The sequence below is a fragment of the Cryptomeria japonica genome, chromosome 7 (genome assembly GCF_030272615.1).
Source record: "Cryptomeria japonica chromosome 7, Sugi_1.0, whole genome shotgun sequence".
NCBI classification, from domain to species: Eukaryota; Viridiplantae; Streptophyta; class Pinopsida; order Cupressales; family Cupressaceae; genus Cryptomeria; species Cryptomeria japonica.
This window is the reverse complement of record NC_081411.1, coordinates 823,516,650-823,542,248: the sequence shown is the minus strand read 5'-3', so window position 1 is coordinate 823,542,248 and position 25,599 is coordinate 823,516,650. Positions and strand designations below refer to the sequence as shown.

Sequence of the window (25,599 nt, the reverse complement as noted above, 5' to 3'; positions counted from 1 at the left end):
AAAAGGTGACTAAGTACATATGACATGTTCATTTCAACAAAGCATTTTCCACCTTAAATCATCAACAAGGAGACTTCAAAATAAAGTTCGCTCAAAATCCTTCCCAGGGACAGGCCCTATAAGAATTTCGCCCTGGACCCTTTGGAAGGGTCCGGAGCGAAATTTGCATTCCTGGCCAATTTAGACCTCATTTCATCATAATCTCACAACTAGCCCCTTTGCCTAGCTCAAACAAGGTGAAAAATAGGAGTTTCAAAGGATCTCACCCTAGACCCTCTGCAAGGGTCAAGAGCGAAATTCTTGACTAAGCTCAAATTTCATCATTCTCCACTCCAAAATACCTCCCAAGACAAGCACATGCTAGCCTTCTCTCCACCAAGGCTTAGGAATTCATACCTTGACCTTCATCATGGGCAAACTAGGTGATTTTGGGAATTTCGCTCTAGACCCTTTGGAAGGGTCAGGAGCGAAAATTCAAGTTTTAGGTCTCAATTCCTCATCTCCTTCACTTCAATTCATCTTGCAGGGCAAAGTAACATCATTTCAACCTCAACCACGCCTTAGGACTCAAAGTCTTGACTTGACACAAGGAGGAAATAGGTAGTTTGAAGAATTTCGCTCTGGACCCTTCGGAAGGGTCAAGAGGGAAATTCATATTTTGCTTGTCTTCTCCTACCTAGCTCCATTCTTTTCACTTTGTTTCCTCTCGACTCCTTCATTTGAATCCATTTCTCAACTTGGCAACATCTACTTAATCCTCAAAAGCCTTGAAAAGGAAAATTCGCTCAAAAACCTAGCCAGGGACAGGACCTATCCAGAATTTCGCTCTGGACCCTTTGGAAAGGTCAGGAGCGAATTTCATGTTTAAGCTCAAAATTTGCATTTTTGGTGATCAAAAGTCTTTCCAAGGCAATCCCAAGAGCTTTTCTCACCTAGGCCTAGGCCTGACTTCACACAAATTTTGGAGAAAAAGATGGTTTTAGGGTTTTTCACTCTAGACCCTTTGGAAGGGTCAAGAGCGAAAATCTTGTTTTGAGCTTATTCCTCCATCCTTTCAACCTCAATCAAGTCCAATAGGCAAGAAAACATTTCTTCACACTCACCCAAGCTATAAAAACCCAAAGTTTGACTTATCTTGCAAGGAAAGTAGGTGATTGTAGAATTTTTGCTCTGGACCCTTTGGAAGGGTTACGAGCGAAAATCTTGGTTTTGCTCAATTCCCTTAAATTCATGGATCACTAGCAACTTGAAGTCATTCCTAAGGACTTCTCTCATCACAATTCACCTTGGTCTGCACTAGGCTTGGCATAAGATTGAGAAAAAAGGTGGTTCTAGTGAAATTTCGCCCTGGACCCTTTGGAAGGGTCAGGAGCGAATTTCCATTTCTAGGACAAAATCTCCACCTTTCATCACTTTCAAACATTCCCAAAGGCAAAAACATGTCCATTCTTCCTTTCAACATGCCTTGGATATTAAAATTTGATCAATCAAGGAAGAAAATGAGGGCTAGGTAGATTTTCGCTCTGGACCCTTTGGAAGGTCAGGAGCGAAAATCTTGGTTTAGGCTTGATCACTCATCTTTTCAATCCCAATCTTGATTGCAAGGCAAAAATCCATCACTCTTCACCTAAGGAACAAGGTTTGAAGCCCAAGCATGGAAGCAAATGAGGTTAATAAAGAATTTCGCTCTGGACCCTTTGGAAGGGTCAGGAGCGAAAATCATGTTTTGAGCTTGATTCTTGATTCTTCCAACTCCAATCCTCTTTGTGAGGCAAACATAGACCATTCTTCTTGCATCTCCACCAAGGTCCTGATCTTGTGTAAGGGGAAAATGAGTGTTTTCAAGAATTTTGCTCTGGACCCTTTGGAAGGGTCAGGAGCGAAATTCAATTTTTAGGCCAAAATTCCTCCACCTCTAGTCATTCCCTTAGGCAAAAAACATGTCAAACACTTCCATACATGCCTTAGAGACCAACACTTAGCCAAAATTAGGAAGGAAATGAGGGTTATGAGGATTTTCGCTCTGGACCCTAAGGCAAGAATATGTCAAACATCTCAAATCACTTCCTAAGGCAAGAATATGTCAATTTGCCCTTACCATTCCCAAGGAATCAAGGTTTCCAATGCAAACAAGGAGAAAAAGGGTGTCTAGGGAGAATTTCGCTCTGGACCCCTTGGAAGGGTCAGGAGCGAAATTCACATTTAGGCTCAAATCTTGATTTCATTTCTCACATTTCTTCATCCAAACAAGTGGTTTGCCCTCAATAATGCCTGGGAATGAGTTAGTTCTAAGTTTGGGTCAAACTAGAATGTCTTATGGAGAATTTCGCTCTAGACCCTTTGGAAGGATCAGGAGCGAAATTCACTTTGGACCCTTTGGAAGGGTCAGGCGTGAAATTCGCCTTGGACCCTTTGGAAGGGTCAGGAGCGAAATTTGACATTTTGGTCTCTCCGTCAGGATTCATGTATGGAATATAACATTTAAGTATAAGTTATATTCCATATATACTATCAGGATGTTTGAGAGTGGTTTCGGACCTCCAGGAGTTATAATGCAAAATCTAGTTTTTGGAGGATTCTTCAGTTTTCCAGACTTAGACAAATTTCAAGATCAGGAAGACATTCCAGACAGCCATATTTTAGGGTCTTTGAAGATCAGGATGACATTCCAGACTTCATCAGTCACCAATTTGACCTAACTCAAACCTTCAAGGATGATACTCACTCACCAAGCAAGACACAATTAGCAACAAGAGCAAAACCAGGCCCTAAGGAAGACTCTCAAAGAAGCCTTAATTCTAGGGCCCTATGGACTCACCCTGGCTCAAGCAGAGCCTGCCATCCTAGTGATCCCCCTCTGCCATCCTAGTGATCCCCCTGGCGACACTCAAAATGCAAAGGTTAACAAACAAAACCCTAAAAAACCTAGAAAAAAAAACCCCAGAAAGCAAAAAGTAGGGGTCCCCATTTATAATGGGGCGATGTGTGAATACGTCACAACAAAAGTGAACCCAGAAACTTAATATCAATTCAAGAAAGAATGAAAAAGATTCATAACTAAAAAGTCTCCCTAACGTAGATTCAAAATGTTCATATAAACAAAAAATATACTCTTCAATGATTATACTCCTCAACCCCTTCACCCAAGTATCAATTATAGCATAAGTACCAATATGAGTTTTCCTTCATTATCAAGTTTCAATATAAATTTTCCCTCATCATCTATGGGTGGCAAATCCACTAACAATGTGATATGTTGTCAAGGGGGCCTCTTAAGGTAACACAAATTAAATACATAAAATCTTGCTATTTTCTAGTAATTCCAACTCATCCAATTTCACCAACTCTCCTCGAGATCCTATAAAGCCAATAGAATCTCCAACTTCAAATGACATCTTTATAAAATTCTAATCTACATATAATTAATGTTAGTTTTAAGCTTGCTAGAAGTGATTTGTGAGTGATTTCAATGTACCATGGCTATGCTTCACCAAGTCACTAGTTGCTAGCACTCTACCATCTGTGAGCGATAAATAAACAAAAAATTTATGCATCATAACCATATAATGCCATGAATAGATAGGTAGAAATGGATATATGGTGGGTTGTGTTATAGCAGTTTTTTTCCAAATGCAACCACTTAACCCAAGCTTATTGCTGATCTAAAATATAGTTCCTAAAGTAGCCTTCAACCTATTTATCCACTATATACGTTTGTGGATGATAGCTTGTATTGGGGGTGAATTTTGTCCAAACCAAATTGAATAACTTTTTTTTCCAAAAACGCCTAAGCAATCTACTATCTCTATCACAAACAACGTTTTTAAACAACCCATGTAGCCTAAACACTTCTCTCAAAAATAAATCTACCACCTATTGTGCTTTGATTTCTCAAGGAATGACAAAGAAGTGTGTATACTTACTTAACCTATCCATAACAACACTAATGCAATCTTTCCCCTATACCTTGGGAAGGCCTATGATGAAATCCACAGATATACTTTCCCACATCTAATTTGGGATAGTAAATGGTTGAAAAGATGCTAGAAAAACATGTTTTGCTTTTTTTTGTTGATAGTTTAGGCATTCTTTGATTTGTTTGAAGACATACTTCTTAAGGCACTTTCATGAGAAACTTTCCCTAATTTGTCTGTAGGGTTTGCAAAATCCTATGTGAACTACTAGTGGTGCATCATGAAAAGCTCTTAAATTCTCTTTATTTGAATTCAAGAACTACAAAAATTCTATTTTTTATGAAGAATGAGACCATCTAACACTACAAATCTGTCAACACTCACATTCCCATCATGGAGATCAGTAGCAAATGCATTTCTAACATAATCTACCATAATAGTGGCCTTCCAATTGACAGAAATAGCAGAAGTAGAAAATACAGTAGGCCTTCTAGAAAAAGCACCAACAACTACATTTTTATTTCATCTCATGTACTCTCTGTCAAATCATAATCTTAGAGCTAGCTTACGCATTTTTGTTGCCTATCATTCAAGTCATGTTGGCCAAGAAAGAACATCAAGCTATTATGATGTCTTTATCACAGATCTTACACATACCAAATATTGTTGTAACTTGACCAAGGCATGCATGATAGCCAGATCCAATTCCCTTCCCTAAAGCATCACATTCTACAACAAATAGTTGTGAGAAATCTAGGATAGCAAGAATGGGGCATAAATTCATTACCTCCTTAAGTTTTTCAAAAGCTTCTTGGGTTGTTTCTATCCATGCAAAAGTTCCTTTCTTTATAATATAAGTTAAGGGGGTTGCTAGTTTTGAAATTCCCTTTGCAAATCTTTTATAATAGTTGCAAAGGCCACAAAATCCCCTCAAGTATGTCAATGCAGTAGGAAAAGGACAATCCAAGATGGTTTGGATCTTATATTGATCCACTTGAGCACCTTGAATGCTAATAACATGGCCCAAGTATAAGATGTATGTCACACCAAACTCACAATTTGATTCTTCTACAAAGAGGGTTCATTATTAAAATATTTAGATACTTCAAATGATCTTCCCAAGTCTTGTAAATCAAAATGTCATCAAAAAAAGCAAACACAAATTTTCTTAATCGATTGCTAAGAACATGGTTTACACATGACTAGAAAGTAGTTGGTGCATTTGTTAACTCGAAAGATGCGACTAAGAATTCAAAATGCCCAAAGTGACACCTGAATGTTGTTTTAAGCACATTCTCATCCTTTGCACTGATCTAATGATAGCCTAATATTAGATCAATCTTCAAAAAATACACAACACCATATCATTCATCAATTAGTTCATAAATCCTAGGAATGGGATACCTATTTTTAGTGGTCCTATTGAGACTCGATCTTTTAGTGTCTAAAAATTCCATTGAATCCCTCTTAGTTTGTTCACTTTGGTTCCCTCTATCCCTATCTATAATCAATCTAAGAAGTGTTTGTATGGGCCTTCGTTTCTATGTTTTGACTAAGCACAAAACCCTATATGTGCTTTTGAAGCTAAAAATCCACTTAAATCTATGAAATTTCTAAGTAATGTGTGTTTTCAAAGTGTTTTTTGTGTTTTGTCGAGTTTGTCAATTTCCAAGTTTTCCTTTGGTTTATACCTTTCACCCATTCCTTGGCATCCCCACATTTATGTCTTAGAAAATTTTCATCCCTAGGTATCAAACTTCCTCCACCAATATCACTCATTGCATCCCTTATCCCTGATCATTTCCAATAAAATGCCTAAGTCCATTTTTCGTTGGGTTGTCGGGTTTCCCCTTCCCAAAGTACCCCTTCCATATTTGCCATATCATTCTAGTCTTTGATCCGAAATTTGCATGTGTTTCAAACCAAGGAGCCAAACCATCGCTAACCAAGCTACCTTATTTGTTTCCTCCCTAAGTCTTGGTAACCGGCTTATTTACATTAAGTATTTGTCAAAGTCAAGGTTACAAACTTCCCTTTTACAAACTTCCCTTCTCTCATGTATCCCTTCGATACCTTCCTTGAAACCCCATTTATCTCTTTGCTTTTCCTTTCAAAGTCAAATTTATGCCTTTTCGCTTCACTTGGTACCGTTCACAGGGTACTACTAAACCTCGATCCCTAACATTCTGAAAATTTGGACTTCCTTTCAAGATTGCTCTTGTAGACTTCCCCCATTCCATAGACCTCTACAATATGAGTTCACCTCCACCTTCAACTCCTAACACCCCAGCCAAAGGCATAAGGTATGAGTTTTCCCTGAATCCCAACAACTCAAAACTCCCACTAGTGTTTCACCATGTTCCCATCAACTCACTAGAATGGTTGGAAAAGGTCACATGGTTGTCGAAAAAGTCCCGCGTACACCAAAAAACGTACTAACAATTGACAAGGACATCATTTCACCGCCCAAAGAGCTTTCCATTTGGTTTGGTGCAATTTCAAAGCAGTTTTGGATGGAGAAAGCCAGTAAGCAATTAAGATTCCATTTGATAGTTGCTTTTGCCCTACACCTACCCACGATCAGTCAAACCGCTATTATTGGGCCCTACACAAATCAAGTAAAAATAAACACCTCAACAAACATGATAACATTAATGCAAGTTGCCTAAGTGACAAGGATTGGATTTTCACGCTGTTCTCAATCAATAATGATAATAATGGCTTAAATTAGACATTAATGCAGTGGCGACCTCTACAACTACCCGACTTGATTAGATCAACCACCATGATGAAGATTTTGTGTTGGTGGTGTAGATTTGAAGAAAAGAAGCAAGAAAAAGTGTAATACAACATGCCTATGTTGAATTTGGCCACTAGGGTTTTGAAGCCTAATGCATTTGTATCCTATTCTAAGCGATTTGCGGCAGATTTTACAAACCCTTTCAGCTCTGCACACTCAAACACCTCTGCAATCATTGCACAAAGTGATAGAGATCAAAATGATTAAGTTTTTCAACCCATTTGAACTGCCCCATGAATCTTGACAAAGACAATGTGAGTGCAGACATTAATGACAGCAACGATGATGGTCTAAGTGACCCTTCCAACACTCTTCCACCACATTTCTTCTATTCATCCTAGTTTCCAAGGCTGGAGATCTATATATTTACAAGTTTTCTTGTGTGTAAATGTTGGTTAGTTTAGGTTTTCAAATAACCAAAGTGCATATTGTTCTCTGAATTTAACTGTGTTAATTCATTCACTACTAGGGCATAGCATGCTAGAACTTATAGTGAGGCAATTATTGTAGTAGATATATGTATTCACATGTCTCCTCAGTCGGTTGTACATATTTTAAGAAATTTTCTGGGTAGACAAGTGTGACAGGCCTTCTTTCCCATGAAGTCTCTTCCATCATATATGCTAATGCAACTGTTATTATACAATGCAAACTATTATTAAGGATTTTTAAATAGAGGTGGTTGGTGTATGTTATGTCTCTGCTGTAATTTCTTGTTTACCAGTTTTAATGGTTGAATGTGTTGTTTATATCTAGGGAGGCGGATTCCAATTGCCAATGGCAACATTGGAATCCGCTTTAGGGCTGGGCCCTTTCTCACGCCACACTTAAAAGATTGTGTGTTCCCTTCAAATAGGACCGACCCTATAAAAGAACACGCCACACATTAGATGAAATAAAACATAAAATGGCACCAAGTTTAAATTAAACCAAGCCGACTTAATAAAGGTCAAGCATCATATAAGTAAAGTACTTTTGGCAAGCATCAAAACAATTTTCATTCATTCAACCCTCAAGCGCATTAGCTCTGTAATCTAGTGCGAAATCTGATTGGAGAAGTAGGCGAATTCATCTATCTGCTGCAAGTTAATTCTGTGAAAATACATCTGCACCTTGAAGGCGAATTCCATCCAAATGATGCAAACAAAGAAGTGCTGTTTACCCTAGGTGTTTTCATCAAGCTACCTAAGAGATAAGTATTGTAATCAGAATATTGAATATAATCCATAATCAGATCTGAGGATACTTTCTGGCTGGGTTTTTCCTCCTAGGAGGTTTTCCCAGGGTAATGGTGTCTTGTTTCATTTTGCTTATCTTCTATGTTTGTTCCTAAGTCTGAAAATCATTAATTCTAACTGCAAACAATCTAATTTAATAGTTAAATTCTGATTTCTCAGTCTTCCATTAATCTGAAAGTATAAAATTCAACAGAATGTAACTCTGTGACCCAATAACACACTAATCTTAAACTTTGACCTCCCAACAAATTTAAAATCAACAAAATCATTTTTAATAACTGTAGGATGTGGAATAGGATTGATAAATGTTGTCTGTGGTTCAGTGATATAAACCAGGGATAAATTTTAAAGCAAACCAAACTGTTAAAACTTTCTGAGAATCATTAATAGCATGTCTGTACTTTGCTGATATTTACAAAATTATAAATGAATAAATCTCAAAGGGTTACAACACTGTTATTGTCCAGAGATACATTGTGCAAGCTATCTTATCAGCTATAATAGGTCTTTTGCAACTAGTGTTGCCTTAACCTAGTGACAAATTTTAGGGGTTAAGAGCACAAGTGGGCATAGTTGCTATGTAGTACATTGATCAGTCATTCCTTACCCAATATGTTAAAACTATTTTAGTGACCTATAGGAATACACTCCTGGGTTTGAGTTGATCCCAAATAGCAAGTTTATCCACTCTCATAGTTAGCCTTAAACCTTCCTAAATTTGTAGATGAGCCCATCTTTACCTCCCTGATAACAAACCCCTGCTCTTGAAGTTAAGAAAAACTCTCTGATTTTGGATATGTTGTTTTAGCACCTAACAGGAGCTCTTGTTCAAAACTCTATAATCAATACACGTGTGCATGGTGCCATCCTTTTTCTTCACAAAAACCACTGATAAGGCAAATGGACTGGAACTAGGCTTATTGTGACCCATCTCCAAGATTTCTTTGATGGATTTTTCTATCTCTTCTTAGTACATTCTTGGGTGGCAGTAAGGAGTTGTCATGACAAACTTAGAGCCTGGCTCTAGCTCTATAATATGTTGGAATCCTCTGTCAAGTGGTAGTCCCTAAGGCAAACCACTATATAACATACAATGCTTATTCAAAATATCTTGAATATCAACATAATAAGATCAATGCTTACCCATGAACAAATTGGTAGGCATGATCAAACAATTTGCTGCCCAAGCAACTTGTAGGCATGATCAAACAACTTGCTACCCAAGCAACTTGTCCCTTTCAGAATTTCTTCTTAATCCTTTTAGTTGTTACCACTTGTGATGCTTCACTAAAAATTTCTTAAGCACCATATATTTCCCTTCAAATTTAAACTTGAACTCCATGGCCTAATAGTTCTATGAAAACTTGCCAAGAGAGTGCAACCATTATACACCCAAAACCATGCACATCTCTCCTAATTCCACGACATAGAAATCTTCACATACCTTATGATCTTCCTGTAATGATAACTTGATGTTGTATTAACAAAGGAGACGAAGGCTCCTTAAATAAGCAATTTCTAAAACGAAAACGAAAGACCTAAAAGAAACATTCTAAAAAGAAACTAAACATGAAAAGGAAAAGATCCTAAACTAACAAATTGAATGACCATTATAGAAACATTACATAATTATTTTAATACCCTCCCTTAATGGTCATTCTACTAACTACCCTACAAAAAACTTGACATAATCTGCAGGTCATTTGGCCACGAATGCATAGAAGGCTGCCCCCTTCTCCTCAGAACGCTCTGCAATATGAGCCTACTGCTAAGACCTTCCTTGGTTCTACAAAACTTTTGGATATGACCAACTTTACCATAATCCTTTTTCCACAATCCTTCCAAACTGATGTTGGGTAACAAAGGCATCCCTCCCTTTACCCAGAGACACCGAAATCCGCTTCTCAAAACTTACGCAAAAAACCCATCATGATTGCTTTTGGAAAAAAATCACAAAACCCAAAAAATAACAACACCCTTCATATTTTTTGTGGAAAAAATAAAAAAACCCTCCAAAAGAGAAAGAACCCATGACTTTTGTGTGAAAAAATCATGCAAAATACAAATAGAGAAACCACAATTTTTTAATAGAAAATAATGCAAAACCCTCCATGATTTTTTGTGGAGAAAAATCAAAAACTCATCCAAAAATTTTTAGGAGAAAATCGTACAAAACCCCCTAGTCTATTCAAAAACTTTACTTGCATCCATCACTAGTAAATAGAAATAAAAACTCCTTGATTTTTGTGGAAAAAATCAAACAAAATCCTTCCATGATTTTTTGTGAAAAAAAAATCAAAAAACCCATGAATTTTTTTACTAAAAAATTCGCCAAAAAAGAGCCTAAGCTCTAATACTATGAAATGATAATTCAATGTTGTATTAACAAAGGAGACAAAGTCTCCTTAAATAAGCAATTGCAAGCAAAGTTTCTTAAACGGAAACAAAAGACCTAAAAGAAATGAAATGATCATTCATTGTTGTATTAACAAAGGAGACAAAAGCTCCTTAAATGAGCAATTACAAGCAAAGTTTCTAAAACAAAAACGAAAGACCTAAAAGAAACATTCTAAAAAGAAACTAAACACGAAAAGGGAAAAATCCTAAACTAATTGACTGAATGACCATTATAGAAATGTTACATAATTATTTTATCACTTCCATGGCTATGTTGAGTTGTTGGATTATTTTGGTGTATGCAATTACGAATGCATCAACAACAATGACATTGAATCCTTTAAAATCTTCAACTTTCAAATCTCTCTTGCATTAAACTTGCATCAATGAAATTATGGATGGCCCCACTATCAATGAGCCTTGTTATCCATTGTTCATACAACACTCCTTGAACCATGAATGGGCAATATCTGTTGATATTAATTAGGGAAAGGGCGGATTCAAATTGCCTTAGGCAACATTGGAATCCGCCTGGCCCCTCTTCCCCCTAACGTGGCCCTATCCCCCACGCTATAACAAACAAACACTCAGTGCACTATCCAATAGGGCCAACCCTATTAACAAGGCAGATAAAGGAAATAATTAAAAGTTTAATTATTTAAAAGGCCGACCTAGTTGAGGAGTTCGCTCCATATAAATAAGAGATCAAGATTCATTTGAAAATCAATTAATCTGATCTGCTTCTTCATGCGAAACCTATATGCCTAAAGCGAACTCCAAGAAGTCATAAGAGATCTGCACTTAAAGCAATCTGCATAGTGAAGGTGGTGCGAAATACATGATAGCTACAGCAACATACATAGAAGAAGGTGCGAAATCATGACAGCAACAGCAACATACTTCTGCCATTAGAAGAAGGTGTGAAATCCATCACAAGGAATCAGTGAACTTCTTAAAGGTCTGCAATTTAGGTTAAGACAACCTCAGCATCCATCAAGTAAATGTTGAAGGCAGCCACCGTGATCTACCATACCTGCAGTGACAGCAAAATCTGAACCTACAAAAGCACATGAGATAAGTGTTGTATTGTTTGCATAACTATAATCCATAATCAGATCTGAGGATCTTTTCTGGCTGGGTTTTTCCTACTAGGAGGTTTTCCCAGGGTAATTGTGTCTTGTCTCTATTTCTTTATTTTCCTTGCTGTGTTAAATCTGAAACTATAAATCTCTAAATCTAAATGAATCTAATTAGTAAGTAAATTCTGATTTTCTGAGTCTTAGTTAATCTGAAAGTGCTAAAATTAACAATATCTAGACACTCATGAAAGAGCTACAAGCATACATTGTCTAGGCTTTCATCCTCCACGTTTTCAAGAGCATGTTCCTCTATGGCTAATTGTGGCCTCAAAATCTTCTCTGTCTGAATCATCATCAAATATTACTTCTATATAATGGACTTGGTAGGCACATTTGACTTGGTTCTTGTGGCCACTTGGAAGGAATGCATAGCTTCTTCCTTTTGAATTCATTTTTGTTGTAATCATTTCTCCTCTTGGCTATAGGTGGTGGAGGCGTGATCTTCTACATAAGTAAGATCCCCTATTCTAAAAATTTCCTTTATGCTACACAAAAGTTGATGCCTTATATTGAAATAAAAAAAATACCCATAAGCACAGATTGCTCAAGTGTTAAAGACTATAGCTATTTTCATTGCTTCTAGCAGAGAAATGTGTGTAAAAGCCTTAGCAATACCTTTGAGGAGTTTAACCAAACCTTTAACAAAGAGAAAAGTGATCCTTTCATCAAAAATGTCAAGAACTATTACGACGACTCACTAAAATTCAGCAACATAAGATTTCACAAAGTGTTGCTATTTAATACAACCAAGTTCTCTCAAGTACTCATCCTCATCCTTTCGCTCAAAGTGGGCCAAGATCCTTTAACTGAAATTATCAAATGTTTTCACAAGGCTATGTTCTTGTGTGACCAAACCATGGCGCCACCACTCATAAGTGACACTTTCTAAATGCGATGTAGAAAATTGAATGGCATCCTCATCCTCCATAGGATTGAGGGTAAAATAAGTTTGCAATTTCTGCAACCAAGCCCTAGCAGAAATTTTGTTGCCGCCATCAAAGGTAGAAGAATTCAACTTACCTATGTTTTGCTGCAGCATTATCTTTCCATTGCTTTTCTTGCCATCTAGGGTTGTCTTGGAAGTTCTCCTATCAATGATGTCTAGGTAGTTAACAAAACATACTGTATTCTTTAAGGCTTTAAATTTACCATAGTATTCTTCAAAAACTTGGTCAACTCCGTCTGCAGGAGAGTTTTCAAACAATTGTTCTTCATCTATTACCATGCAGCATCTGCACCATTAGATCTGTCAATCCATCCTAACTTTGGTGCAATCTAATCATGTTCTCCTAGAAAAATTATTTTCTTCTTCAATTATTAATTTGTGCTTCTCTCTTCTTCCTACCATATCTTCTTCTCGCTTTAGGTGCCTATACTTTCTTTTGTTCCCTTCTTTGATATCTAATCTCTCTTCACTTGAGCACATTTATAACCTGAGTTACCCTACAAGATGACAAGATCATATCTTTGATACCACTATAACAACCCTTCGCTAAATACTTATTTAAAAACATTTAGATTTAAAATATTGTGACGAGTCTCAACCAAAATGACTAAATCTAAAGTATCCACAATACACATTAATATGGATTGCTCATATAAACCAGCTAGAATAGAGTATTTCATTCAAATAACTCATTCAATGATTACAAAGATTTTTTGCTTCAGATGTTTGTGTAATATACCCACTCAAGCACAACAAAGAGAGTAAACAGATTTCACCAGTATTATCAGAATAGGAGAAATTATAATGTTGAAATTACCAAACTATTCAGATAGAGCAGCAATCAGCTCCTAATTGAAATCTCAGAATTAATCACCAGTCACCAATAGCATTCATTTAACAGGTAGCAGAAAGCAGAAACGAATCTAATGTTTCAGAATATTCCATTCAGCTCACAGGTCAACTATTGGACATGAAAATGTTGACATCTGGAATGTAATTCGTGAAAGATCTGACAACCAGAGTTCAATGAAAGATCTGACCTTTACATTACAATCCAGGACCAGACTCCCACGCATTCAGAATTTCCAGTCTTGTAATTCCAATACGAAACTATGCTTTCAACCAGAATCTCGAGGACAAATCTATGCTTCAGCGTTGTAAGGCACTTCAGCAATTAAGCCCACGGCACTTCCCGCAAATGCAAAATCCCACAAAAATCTGTGCTTCCAGGAAATATTAATCCGCTACAAAAATAGTTGACCACATATTTATTGAAGCTGCCACAGATTATTTATTTGCCAATATGTGCACATCGTGGTCAGTATTATAGTTACACATCAAATATTAATATTGAAATCTTCACCACAATAATATCGGTGATTAAGAGCCTTGGACAAATTCACAATATTAACCAATATTAAAATACGGCAGATATGTATCTTCAGATTATGAAGGTTCAATACAAGAAACAGATCCCACACAATTAATTAAGCCAATGATAACAGCAATTGCAACATTAAATTACGGATTTAATATTTTAACTTTTAAGGTAAATTACTGTAACTTGTTTAATATTTATTGCAAATTTATTTTATATTGTAATATATATATTACAATCAGTAATATGTTTTAAAACATGTTACATAAAGTACAATATAATAATTAATGATTTTAAATAATCAATATTAAAAATATTAACGGTATTATTTTTTTTTAATTATTAAATAATTATGATAAAATAAATCATATAAATTACAATCAGTAATATATGTTAAAAATATATTACAATTTAAAAATTATGATTCTAAATCATCTATATTAAAAAATAAACTGTATACTAAAAATTTCTTTATTATTAAATAATTATAATAAAATAAATTATTAAGATATTATTATCGAACAAATGGCTGGGATCGGCCTCAATATGGGAGTGGAATGGTCATTGATGGTGGGTCCATGTGATTTAGAAAAATAAAAAACCAATACATTCAGAAAAATGCTTTCACCTAGAATTATTACATTCGGAAAAAAATTCAATAATTTTCGGTGAACATTAGAATTGTGAACTTTCATTAAAAATTTATCGCCAAATGCTTGGACCTGCCTGCCATGATTAATTTACAGGCCTGACTTACGATTTTCTTCGCACCGCTCATTGGTCTGCTCTTTGCTGCCGGAATGCATTTTAACCCTTGCAACAATTTTGCGACGTTTTTTTTCCAGGTTTTGGCACATTTTAGGGTTTTCGCAGATGTCGATTTTTCACATTAAATTGCGCGATTAAATTGCAATTAAACACCCAAAAAATCGTAGAAAATTGTTGACCAATTTTTCCACGATTTTATGGGGAAAACGTCAGCACTGCAAACGATCACCGATTAATCGCTATAAGTCGCGATTTTTTCCAGATTAATGCTACCATGATCCAAACACATCATGAACAAAGGGAGGATCCAGCATAGATGTCTTGGAGTCTACATCAAAATCATGGAAGGAAGACTTCATCACATGAGAGAAGATGAAGGAACACTTCGGCAAGGAAGATTAATCACCAATGCAAGGAGAAGGTCAAGCACATCAAGCATAAACGTCACAACCCCTACATCAATGCAGGGATCAAGGTGAAATGCCACACAAAGAAAAGAATTCCCAAACAAGAAGATGAAAAGAGAAATAATCAAGGAGAATTGCTCAATCACACCACTTTGTGATGATCTACAAGAGGAGCAAGTAGCTGAGGTAGCGCTTAGTCATCACCAACCCAATCAGATCATTCCAAGTCAAAGCCTCCAAATTCAATGTGCTTTACCCATCCAATGAGGAGGATAACTACAACATGTGTAGGCACAACATTCGATGTACCTAACCTCATCACTCATTGATCAGCATTCAAAGAAGAACATGTGTCCTAAAACGTAATCAAATCATTGGTCAAGTATTAAATGTATTGCAATGTTAGTTGTAACTAACCCTAACTAGATTTTTATCTTATAATCTTGGCCATCGATTTGGATTTGATCCTGGCCATTCATTTGTAAAGGAAAGTCTACAAAGGCTTGCTCTCCTCATTTGTTAAGGTTAATAGTGAATGAATAGACATTAGATAGCAAGTAGCTAGAGTAAAGTAAGAGAAAAAGAGATTGTTGCCAAGACTTTGTTGCAAGAAACATATTATTTTCATTGAAGATGTGGTGAATTTCATGTGTTGATTCAACATTTTGCATGTTCTCTACTCTCATTTGTTTTAATGTTGATTAAATGGATGGAAGATCTTGTTGTTGATAAATGGTGAAGCCTATGTTCATACCACTTGGAGTTTGTTGATTGCAAATTGCAGTGTGTGGTCAAAGTGAACTTGATTAAAAGCTTAATTTCAATCATTGTATGCTCGATGTTCATTATGTTGGTGTGCATGGGTGATATGAAAATTATTCGTTTATCCTTTGGAGATTGCACCTTTTTTGTGTAGTTGTTCCAGCATAGCGAAGCAAAGCTTGGTTTGGTTGCAACTAATCAATAGTCATTTCCTACATTCTTAGGAGTAGTGTAGTCTTTCTCAACCCTTTATCCTTTTGCCCTTTTTTAAAGTAAATTTGAGATCCCATGTTCCAACAAGTTCAAGTAAAACTCCCTTTGTGATTCCAGCAAATCACATCATATCACAGAGTCTATCCACAGCATTTAAGTCACATAGTTCGCATTGTAAACCTTGGAGTCATCTCATTCGATCACGTTGTATAGCATATGAGGTTTCTTTGTTCAAGAGAGGATAGAATACCTTGGTATTTTATTATATGTTTGAGGTACATAAAAACACATCAACACCTCACAACAAAGCAAATTTAAGACAAAACACATTGTCAGAAGGGTGATACTAGCAAGTTTTAAAAAATACCTGCAAAGTTGTCGTAAAAGAGAAGCACGATGTAAATACGCTTGTGTAAACTTTGGATCAAGTTCAAGAGCTTTACTTAGATCCTCAAATGCCTCAGAATGGTGTCGACGCTGAATGTTTGCAGCAGCTCGTTTAGAGTAGCCAATAACATTAGCAGGATATAATTCTGCAGAAAGAAGACATTCAATTAACAAGGCCCTTTACAACTCCATTAACATTGTTGTAAATATAAAATAGCATAATCTGGCCTACATATTCTCTATATTTTGGGACATCTATCATATATAAGCATATTTGGCTTACAGTTTCTAAAGACAAACAAGATGCAACCTCTAAAACTCTAAAGCTTTTGTAAGACATGAGCATGTTAGGTGTTAACAACCTATGTCACAAGGTTCGTGTTCCTGTTTGGCATAGAAAAAATTGAGAAAAAATTCCTGGAATAATAAAATTAGGAAAAAAATAATGATTAAAAGTTCAAATATTACAATTTATATATATTTTCCATTTTGATAACTTACACTAAAAAGTAAAATCTAATAAAAACCTAAATGCTGATTGACTCCACTGCCATTGAAGCCCAATGTGGAAACCAAGAACGCTGTAACCTGCCCTTGCCATTACAGATAAATAGACTAGTGTTGATAAACATTGCCTGAATCACAATTCACCCACCATCCCATGCAGAGCAACAGCACACAAGAGACAAATCTTGGAAGCAAGATGATGCTTCATTCTCATGCCAAAAAGGGTTAGCTTTGGAGATTCCATTGAAAACTTGATATAACAAAAAAGAAAATAATAGTTTTTTTGGGGGAACCAGCCATTGCACCCATGCAAAGGGTTTGAACTTTTCTGTTTATTCTTATATATTAAAACGGAGAGGGCCCTCAACCCCCTCTTTACTGATCAAAAAAAATGTACCCAGTCAGCAACACTAAATTTTCAACCATAAACATCAATAGCAAATTCATGTGATGTTAATCATTACAAGCCAGTGTATAGCATTATTCTTTGAAATACTATTAATCAACATGTACACAAATAAATTGAAACATTATAATGTTATATGGTATTAGTTACATTTTTATTGGGAAAAAAATTCCACTTGATGGCTTTCCTAGCATTGCAAGCTTATTTTTTCAAGTTAAATATTGAATGAATATGAAAACTAAAATATCTAAAAAGGAAAGGAACTTACCAATATACAAAGTATATTGTTTGATGGCTAACGTGTACTCCCCCTTCGAAACATAAGTATCACCAGCTTGTAAATATGACTCTGTGAAAAGAAAAATGTTAGCAAGAAGGCTACTGTCTGATTTCGTTACAAGAACAAAACATAAATTCCTGTAAGAGGACAAAATGTAGACAATTGAGTGGTTTAAAATCACCCAAACATCTTTTAGATGAATCTTAGATAAGGTTTGATACTGAACTACCTTGAAGAAACTCATTTTCTCTTCCATTTTATCACCTTAAATAGCTATTACGCTGTTAACAATCAAAAATTATGAAAGAGAATCCTATCTTTGTATTAATATAAGGAGACTAATGTCTACTATGTATTAAAAATATTTTACTCAAAAGGATAAATAACAAACAAATAGACATGAAAAGCTACTGACATCTTTTCCATGTTATCTACTGAAACTAAACTACAAATACGATCATTTGCAGAATAAGATAAGAGTAGAAATTCATATCAAGGATAGCTTCATAAGAATGTAATAATTGCACTTTATTTTCAAATGTAATGTTCAATTACTATGCAATTAGACAAGGAGGACCTTACAGAAAGCAACACTCCTTCCCTCACTGTTTATACTCTCTTTCAAAGGCAGTATTCAACTATTATGAAAGCGGACAAGCAGGACCTTATATAAATCAATGCAACTTCCATGACTGCAGAAGCACTATTTGAAGGACCAACAATTGTTGATTAGGCCTCAACTGCTGGATTTAGCAGTTTGCAACCATCCCATAACTTACACTACCTTAGCACAATCCAAACACAAAAACTGCCTTTGGACAGATTATAATCAGAACATGGGAGAGTTTGGAATAGTGTGGATCCCCTTGTTGAGCTGCACCTAGGGTTTGGAAGGATATTCACCAAGGTTTGTTGGTGTTAGTGGGGTAAAGAGGTGGCATCTTCCCCTTTCATAAGGAGATCTGGAACACACAGTCACTCAGCCTTCAAAGATGGTCATTGTTGCAACTTTCAAGTATGCTGTTGGAGAGTCTAGCGCTGAGTGTGGGAGAGTTTGACCACCATTCCAGGAGTATAAAGCCATTAACAGACCCTATGACGCCACCTTGTGCTGCCCGGGTAGCCATTGATGGGTCTTTCAGAACAGGACTGTTATTGCAGCGCTATTTTGAGGTCTTTATTTGTAACTACCTCAGCACAATGTGAATTGGATTGTTTTAATTGTATTTTCTCTGCTGGGAAGTCACTATGGATATTTAAACCTAAATTTTATACCAGAAATTTACAATCAGAATTACTGCTGTTTATTGCTTCTGTGATTGAGTGTGATTTAGTGTTTAAATCTCATTCTGCACACTGTTAGTTCACCGGAATTTACTGTTATGATTCATATCTGAGTTATTGTGAGAACCCTAACCCTAGCCCAACGATTTAGAAATTGTAAGAACCCTAAGGTCATCACATATAAACTATGAAATCAAACTTAAAGCTACTGTGCTACCTGGATTCCCAAATCAGTGGAACATGGAAAAATTAAAGAGCTGTTACACAAAGAAATGGTGTGCTGAAATGAGAAATTGCAATACAAAGTTACAAACACAAGTATTACTGTATTTATCCTGGGAAAACCCAGTAAAGGAAAAAAAATCTAGTTTGGTAGTGGTAATTGCTCTTCTACCGAGTGTATTGCTCAAATAGACAAGTACAGATGTAAGTACAAACTCTATCAAGAGTATTTCAATAATTCAGCCTGTTCTTCTATTTCCTCGAGGTAAAACCCCTCATTTCTCCCCATCCCCATCATTTTGGACTATCAGTGTCTTCTTATAGAGTGTTGGAAGAGTCCAAATGTGTGTAGAAAGCTTTCTTGCATAAGAGACAAGGTGATCTTTTCATTTCAAATTCTCTTAATTTTCTGTTGGGATGGAACTACCTCTTTTTAGCAGGTGATTGTTTCATTTTCAAAACCAGCAGTCTCGTAAAATCAATACAGATCACACCCCCTTATTGGAGAGCTTTTGGTCCCACAAAAGCTTACTTCAAAATATAGAAGGATTTCTCTCTCCATCTCTAAAACTTTTGTGTCCAAACTGCGAATCCCAATTGATGGTCTACACTTAAGTACCTTGAGGTAGAAGGTAGTAATGCTCTATGTGTACAGATCTCTTACGCTTTAGTGGAACAAAACCTACTCACATCTTCATATGTTGCTCACAAGATAGAAGGTAGTGATTGTGCCGGCACCAAAAGAAACTCATTAGGAATTGATAATTATGTAATTAATTGAAATCCTAAATTTTGAGAGATGTGGAGAGTAATTAGATTATTATTGTGAAACAGGGGAACTTGTATAGTTATAAGCATACCTCCTATTCATTTGTAGAATAAGGTTTTGCAGAAGTAGAGAGAGGATTTGAGAGGGAAATTGGAAGCTGAGAAATAAATCCATAGTTTTGTGTGAGAAGCAAGAAGAGAGGGTTTCAGCTGCCTCCTTGCCATTTTGGAGACCATTGTTTGTAACTTGCTCATTGTGATATTAATGAGAAGCTTCAATGTTTGTGCATCCATGTGTTAATGTTCAGCTTTTGTTGCATCCAACTGTTCTCTTTGTATGTTTGGTGTATGTCCAAATCTGGAAGGTTAAATTCCACGGCAGAAAGAATATTGGATTCTAAATCTGTATGCACCTCGAATGAGATTGCCCTTTGTGGTTATTACCTTTGGCAGGCCTGTGCTCAATTTTTAAATGCTTGACCAGTAGGGTCATAGTGCAAGGGAGAAGGAAAAAGGTCAGTTATATTTGGTTCCATTGTTAGGACCTAATCAAAGTTCTGTACTGAAGGATTTTTCAGGGTATAACAGTTTTATTTGCAGATTTGAGGATATTATGTGTTTGTAAATGTTGTTGTTAAAATGGACCTAAGAAATATTCCCACATTTTTGTGTTTTGGTGCACTTTTTTGTGGTAAGATCTACGCTATAGGAAGATCTGTTGGGTATAATGGTAATTTTAATTTTTGCTAGATATGCAGTTTTGATGATTTTTAATTTTTTTCAAATCTACTGGAAGTCACTGCAGATGTCAATCCTTTGATTTGTTTTTCTCTGCAGCATTAAGCACTTGTTGGATAAAGGTGTTTGTCACTGCACAGTTTTGTTGTCAGATTTATTGGGCTTTGCTTTGCTCATATTTGTTGTATATGTTCCATCCAAAAACAACAAATATCATCGTTTTGTCATAGATCTGAAAAGTTGCAGTTGCTCTGTGTTATCAATGAGGTGATCTATTTCCCACATAATGATGAGATGCATCTTATTGGCACTTCCAATTTTTAGCTTTATTCATAAAAATCTCTCTCTATTGAGTGAAAGGAGAGAAGAAATCAAAGAAAACATATGCATACAAGTAAAATTTTGGTTACTTTGCAGATCTGGAGCATGGAATTTCCATGCCTGGTGCATGGTCGCGGGCAGATTTCTCAAGGAAGGCCACAATTATCTTTGGAGAACGGGTCCATGTACAGTAAAGTGCACAAGCAAGTCACTACTCACATATTTTGCTATACCATATATCTGTAGAAGGCAAAGATGTTTGTTTGATGGTGCACAGCACCAAGATTCAAGTGCAAAGATGTCAAAGCTCTGCAAGGTACCAAACCGTCATGAAAGCTGAATATCATGAGTATGGTGCAGCTCGTTTTTATTTTATTTGGGTTTTATTTACAACTTGTTTGGCGAGGGCACAAATGTGTAAAGAAATGAATCAAGAATTTAAGGTCACCTATGTGCATATATACACGAGTAAATAAAGTGCACAAAGATGAGTTTCAGCTGAGCTCAAACTGATAGTTTGTTGGATGCACACAGAGATGCAATGCATTGGTACCTGAGAAGATTGTATAAGCAACAACCTTTGAGCTTACAACGCCAAATACACAACATCTAAGCATACAAAGGAATGAGAGCACTGTGTTATTCTATTCTATGATGTGTTGGTACAATCATTACTATAAATCTTGTCGCCTCACACATAGTATAAACTAGTGGCACAGAGACTCATTGACGAGAATCTAATATCAAAAGAGCAAGTAATTGTCCTCAGCATGATTGTTCTCGACATAGCAAAGTAATCGCCCTGTAAAGCATTATGCAATGGATCTAAAAATAAACAGAGTCCAAATCCAGAAATCTATATGTCCAAATTCCATCATAAAAATTGCGTAGGTAATAGTTTACCCTGGCAATGAAAACCTAAAAGCGAACATGCTTTACAGTTAGAAAAAAATATCAAACTGGAAAATATTGTTTTTTGCCTTGTATGTAAAAAAGGATTAATTTATAAAGATTTGGACCTCGAATGCTGTGGCAACACAGATTCAAACCTCGTCAGTACAACTCGTAAAAGATTGTGGGGAAAATAGAGGAAACACCGAATACAGTCCAAATTATAAGGTGATGTGCCCAGTGGTATTCACCTCCCTGCTCATATTAAATAACGGGTGGCACTGGGTTTCTATTCACCCTGGGACTTGTCATGTGCATAATATTCAAAAATGATAATAACGGTACTGGTAATTAAAAGAGAGAGAAAAATCATCTGAAAAAGCCCTGCACGCATCAATTTTCAAAGCTTCATAAAGCTGGACTAAATTCAAATTTACAACGCAGAACATACAATCATAATTAAAAAAATAATAATCTGAAAAGCCCAACAACAATTACTTTTCAAAACTTCATAAAACTGGAGAAAATTCAAATTTATAATACAGACCATTCAATCAAAAATTATAAAACATAATTATCTGAGCATCCCTGCAACAAATTATTTGTCAAAGGTGTATATACATTTTGAAAATTCACACTGAAAAGCCAAAAGCTGCGGGCAATGCAGTCCGGATCGCGTTATACACAGACACTGGCCATTAAAACATTGACGAATTTGGAACTTGAGACGCACAACATTATTTTTAAAACTTGGTCAAAATTTAAAATGAATGATTTGAACCATACCTTTAGCAGCTGCAAAGCCTTGCAGGGACTGTGCAAATACAAGGCCAATCCACAGCATTCGGATGACTGAACAAATTCTCAACTCCATGCTATTCTCCGCCTCTGATTGAGAAAAAAAATAAAAGAAAATAAAAACATCAGAGCAATGTGCACCTAAGGGTTTGTGTTTTTCGAATTCCCTCACTGCGAAAAAATAACAGGGCCGATCGCAGCTTTGGATGCAACCACGTCGTTGCAGCCAATGAAAATTGGCCGCGTGGAAAAATTATATTTGTAACGTTTTTTAAGGTTTTTCAGCTAAGCTTTTTCAGCTGAAGACGACTTCCGGCTGCTGCTTCTTTAAAAAGCAATCTTTGATTTTGATTTGAATAGAGAGAAATGTGCCGAAACTCTATTGCAATATGGCCTCAACTTTAAGGTGCTAAAATTATTAGTACTTAAGTCTACTTAATTTATTTGAATGAAAAAAATTTGGTCTTATAAGAATAATAAATTTAATAGGCTTTTTTAATTTCTTTATATTTAGAAAATTAATGTCTATTTGTCATTTGATTAACATTATTTAAATTAAATAAAATCAAAATTTGAATAAATAATTAAATTATTTATTACACAACAAATATTTCTATTAAAAAATTAATTTTAATAATTTTATAATTATAATTTTATAGATTTTTAATAAAATTATTCTATTTTTTATTAATATTTTTTGAGAATCAAAAAATTTCTTTTTTAATCATTTTAATATACATAATATAATTTTATATTTAATCATAAATTTGAATATTTTTTATTTAATCATTTAAAAATACCTATTTTTACTTTGTTGTTCATATTATAATCTTATAATTATTAATAGATAGATCAATTATAATTAATATAACTTAAATATAATTAAAATAATATATAGTCTAAAATGACAGAGCTAAAAATATATATACGGTTTTAAACTAATAATTAATAATTATGTTTAAAATTAATTTAATTATTAGTAGTAGTACTACTACTACTACTTGCATAAATTACGAAAATTATTTTTCTGTACACTTATTGGCTAAATACAATTTAGTTGTTATAGAGCGGATTTTTAGGAATCCAAAATAAATGGATTTAGTGGCAACTATATTGCTATTATTATTATTATTCATTAAAAGGTCTTATTTTTAATTTATATTTGACATTATAAATAACATTAAATTTTTACACTATAATATATTTTGACATAATTTTTAATTTATCTTCAACATGTATATTTAAGAGAAAATTATGAAGAAAAAAAAAACTTTAATATTTATATTTTCATAATAATATAATAATACAAATTAAAGTAACAATATACTAACTATAATTTAATAATATAAAAATGATAATATAAAAATGATAATATACTAATAATAATTTAATAATAATATAAAATAGTATATTAATAACAATGCAATTTTAATTATTACAATAGAAAATTGTTTTTGATATTAAAAGCAACCAAAAATGAGGGGGCTGACCCATAAGAACAATTAGAAGGACAGTGGCAGAACCATTATCTGCATATAATCAGCATAGTAGCAGCCTTTTACCTCTATCAAAAATAAAAACCATACTACGAGAGTTTATCGGTGATAAGGTAATACTAATCAGAGTTTTAGTCATTTGCCACGTAGGGCGATAAACAGGGAAGTATAAACAAAAGCATAAACTAGCCTTATCCGCCTAGCGGCTACTAGATATAGTCAAAAAACTAGAAATCCTCCACATGCAGAAATTTTTTTTTTTTTCCCATGGCTCTTCTTAAGGGGCAGCTTTCTAGCCCATTCCTTAGTGAGGAATTTGAACAAGGCTTTGTAGTCCTCGTCCTCCTTGCCTTTCCCTATGGTCGTGCTTTCCTACATGAGGCACAGAGTAGTAGTCGAGCATCGCATAACATTCAGAGCAAACTTGGAAACATCGTGCATCTTGGACTTTTTCGCCTCCAATCTGCTAGTGATCACCTACACATTGTCAGAGAGGGACTCCATCTTTTTCTCTAGCTTCGCCAGGTTGGTTTCCTCCTCCTCCTTCATGTTGTTGGCCTCCTCTACGACCATCATTTTTTCCATCTTGAAGGTCGGGGAGGGGAAATTGGATGGCTTCGGACTCTTGGAGGATATGGGGCTTTCCAAAATTCGAGTGGAGCTCATAGAATGAGGGGTCGATTATGCTGGGCCAGGGGCATTTTATCAGTCGGAATGGAATTGTCGGTGTCATGCGAGGAGGAGGGGTCTCTCAGGGATTTATCCGAGGGTTTAGAGGCCAGTCCACTAGAACGACGGGGGGTATTGGCTTCTTCAGTAATTTCCATATCATAGTCAATCTCTTGGATTTTGACTCTCTTAGGGGTTCTGACCTCCTCTGGGGAGTGATTCTTGGTTTTCTTGCTGGAGGAGCCAATTTCTGGGAGCCGAGGAGGGCTAGAGTCATTAATGGCAGGAGGGTGGGTCGAAGAGCTGACGTTCTGGATAGAGATGGAATAGGGCGGGCAAAGGGTGAGGTGAAAGTTATACAAGCAGAGAATAAGGCCCTGATGTAGGATGGGAAAATCTTTCCCTTTTTCTTACCTTCAGCTATGTCTTTAACATTAGCGTCCATAAAATGCAGTAAAAAGAATGGAATGGAAATGAGGTCTTTATTCCTCAAGTGGTTTAGGAAAGGGAGATGGTAGTAGTAGAAAATGCCATACCTTCCCTCCAGCGTAAAATACTTCATCACGATATAGCAGACCTCGTCCCACAGGTGAGGGAGCTCCTCCCTGTTGAAGCCTCTCGCCCTCTTGACAGGGTTTTTGCCCTGGCGGAAAAACTGGTTAAGGCTAGTAGAATCCGCAATACGGCTCTGTTTTTTCCATTTCCTGCCCTCCATAGAAAGACCCGTGGCCTGAGCTATAACCTCTTCATTGATTTCGAAAGAGATCCCCCCCATGGTCACCCTTCTGTCTTCCCAAGAAATCACAAATTGTCTGGATAGTCTTTCGTCATTTCCCTTCACACTCTCCATGAATTTGTCAATGTCACCTT

General features: G+C 35.7%; 1 protein-coding gene across 2 annotated transcripts in view; it reads right to left on the bottom strand.

Annotated features, from left to right (window-relative positions):
• Positions 1–22,883, bottom strand: part of LOC131038974 (dnaJ protein P58IPK homolog B) — a 59,694-nt gene extending 36,811 nt beyond the window's left edge. The window contains exons 1-3 of one of the 2 annotated variants that reach the window (XM_059207830.1): positions 22,553–22,883; positions 17,531–17,611; positions 16,330–16,495 (exon numbers count right to left, since the gene is read on the bottom strand). In XM_059207830.1, the coding sequence (XP_059063813.1) occupies positions 16,330–16,495; positions 17,531–17,611; positions 22,553–22,640 (335 nt within the window). In that variant the 5' untranslated portion in view covers positions 22,641–22,883. The remainder of the gene's footprint in view (positions 1–16,329; positions 16,496–17,530; positions 17,612–22,552) is intronic. The other variant, XM_057971603.2, reaches the window with a different exon arrangement.
• Positions 22,884–25,599: the final 2,716 nt, after the last annotated feature.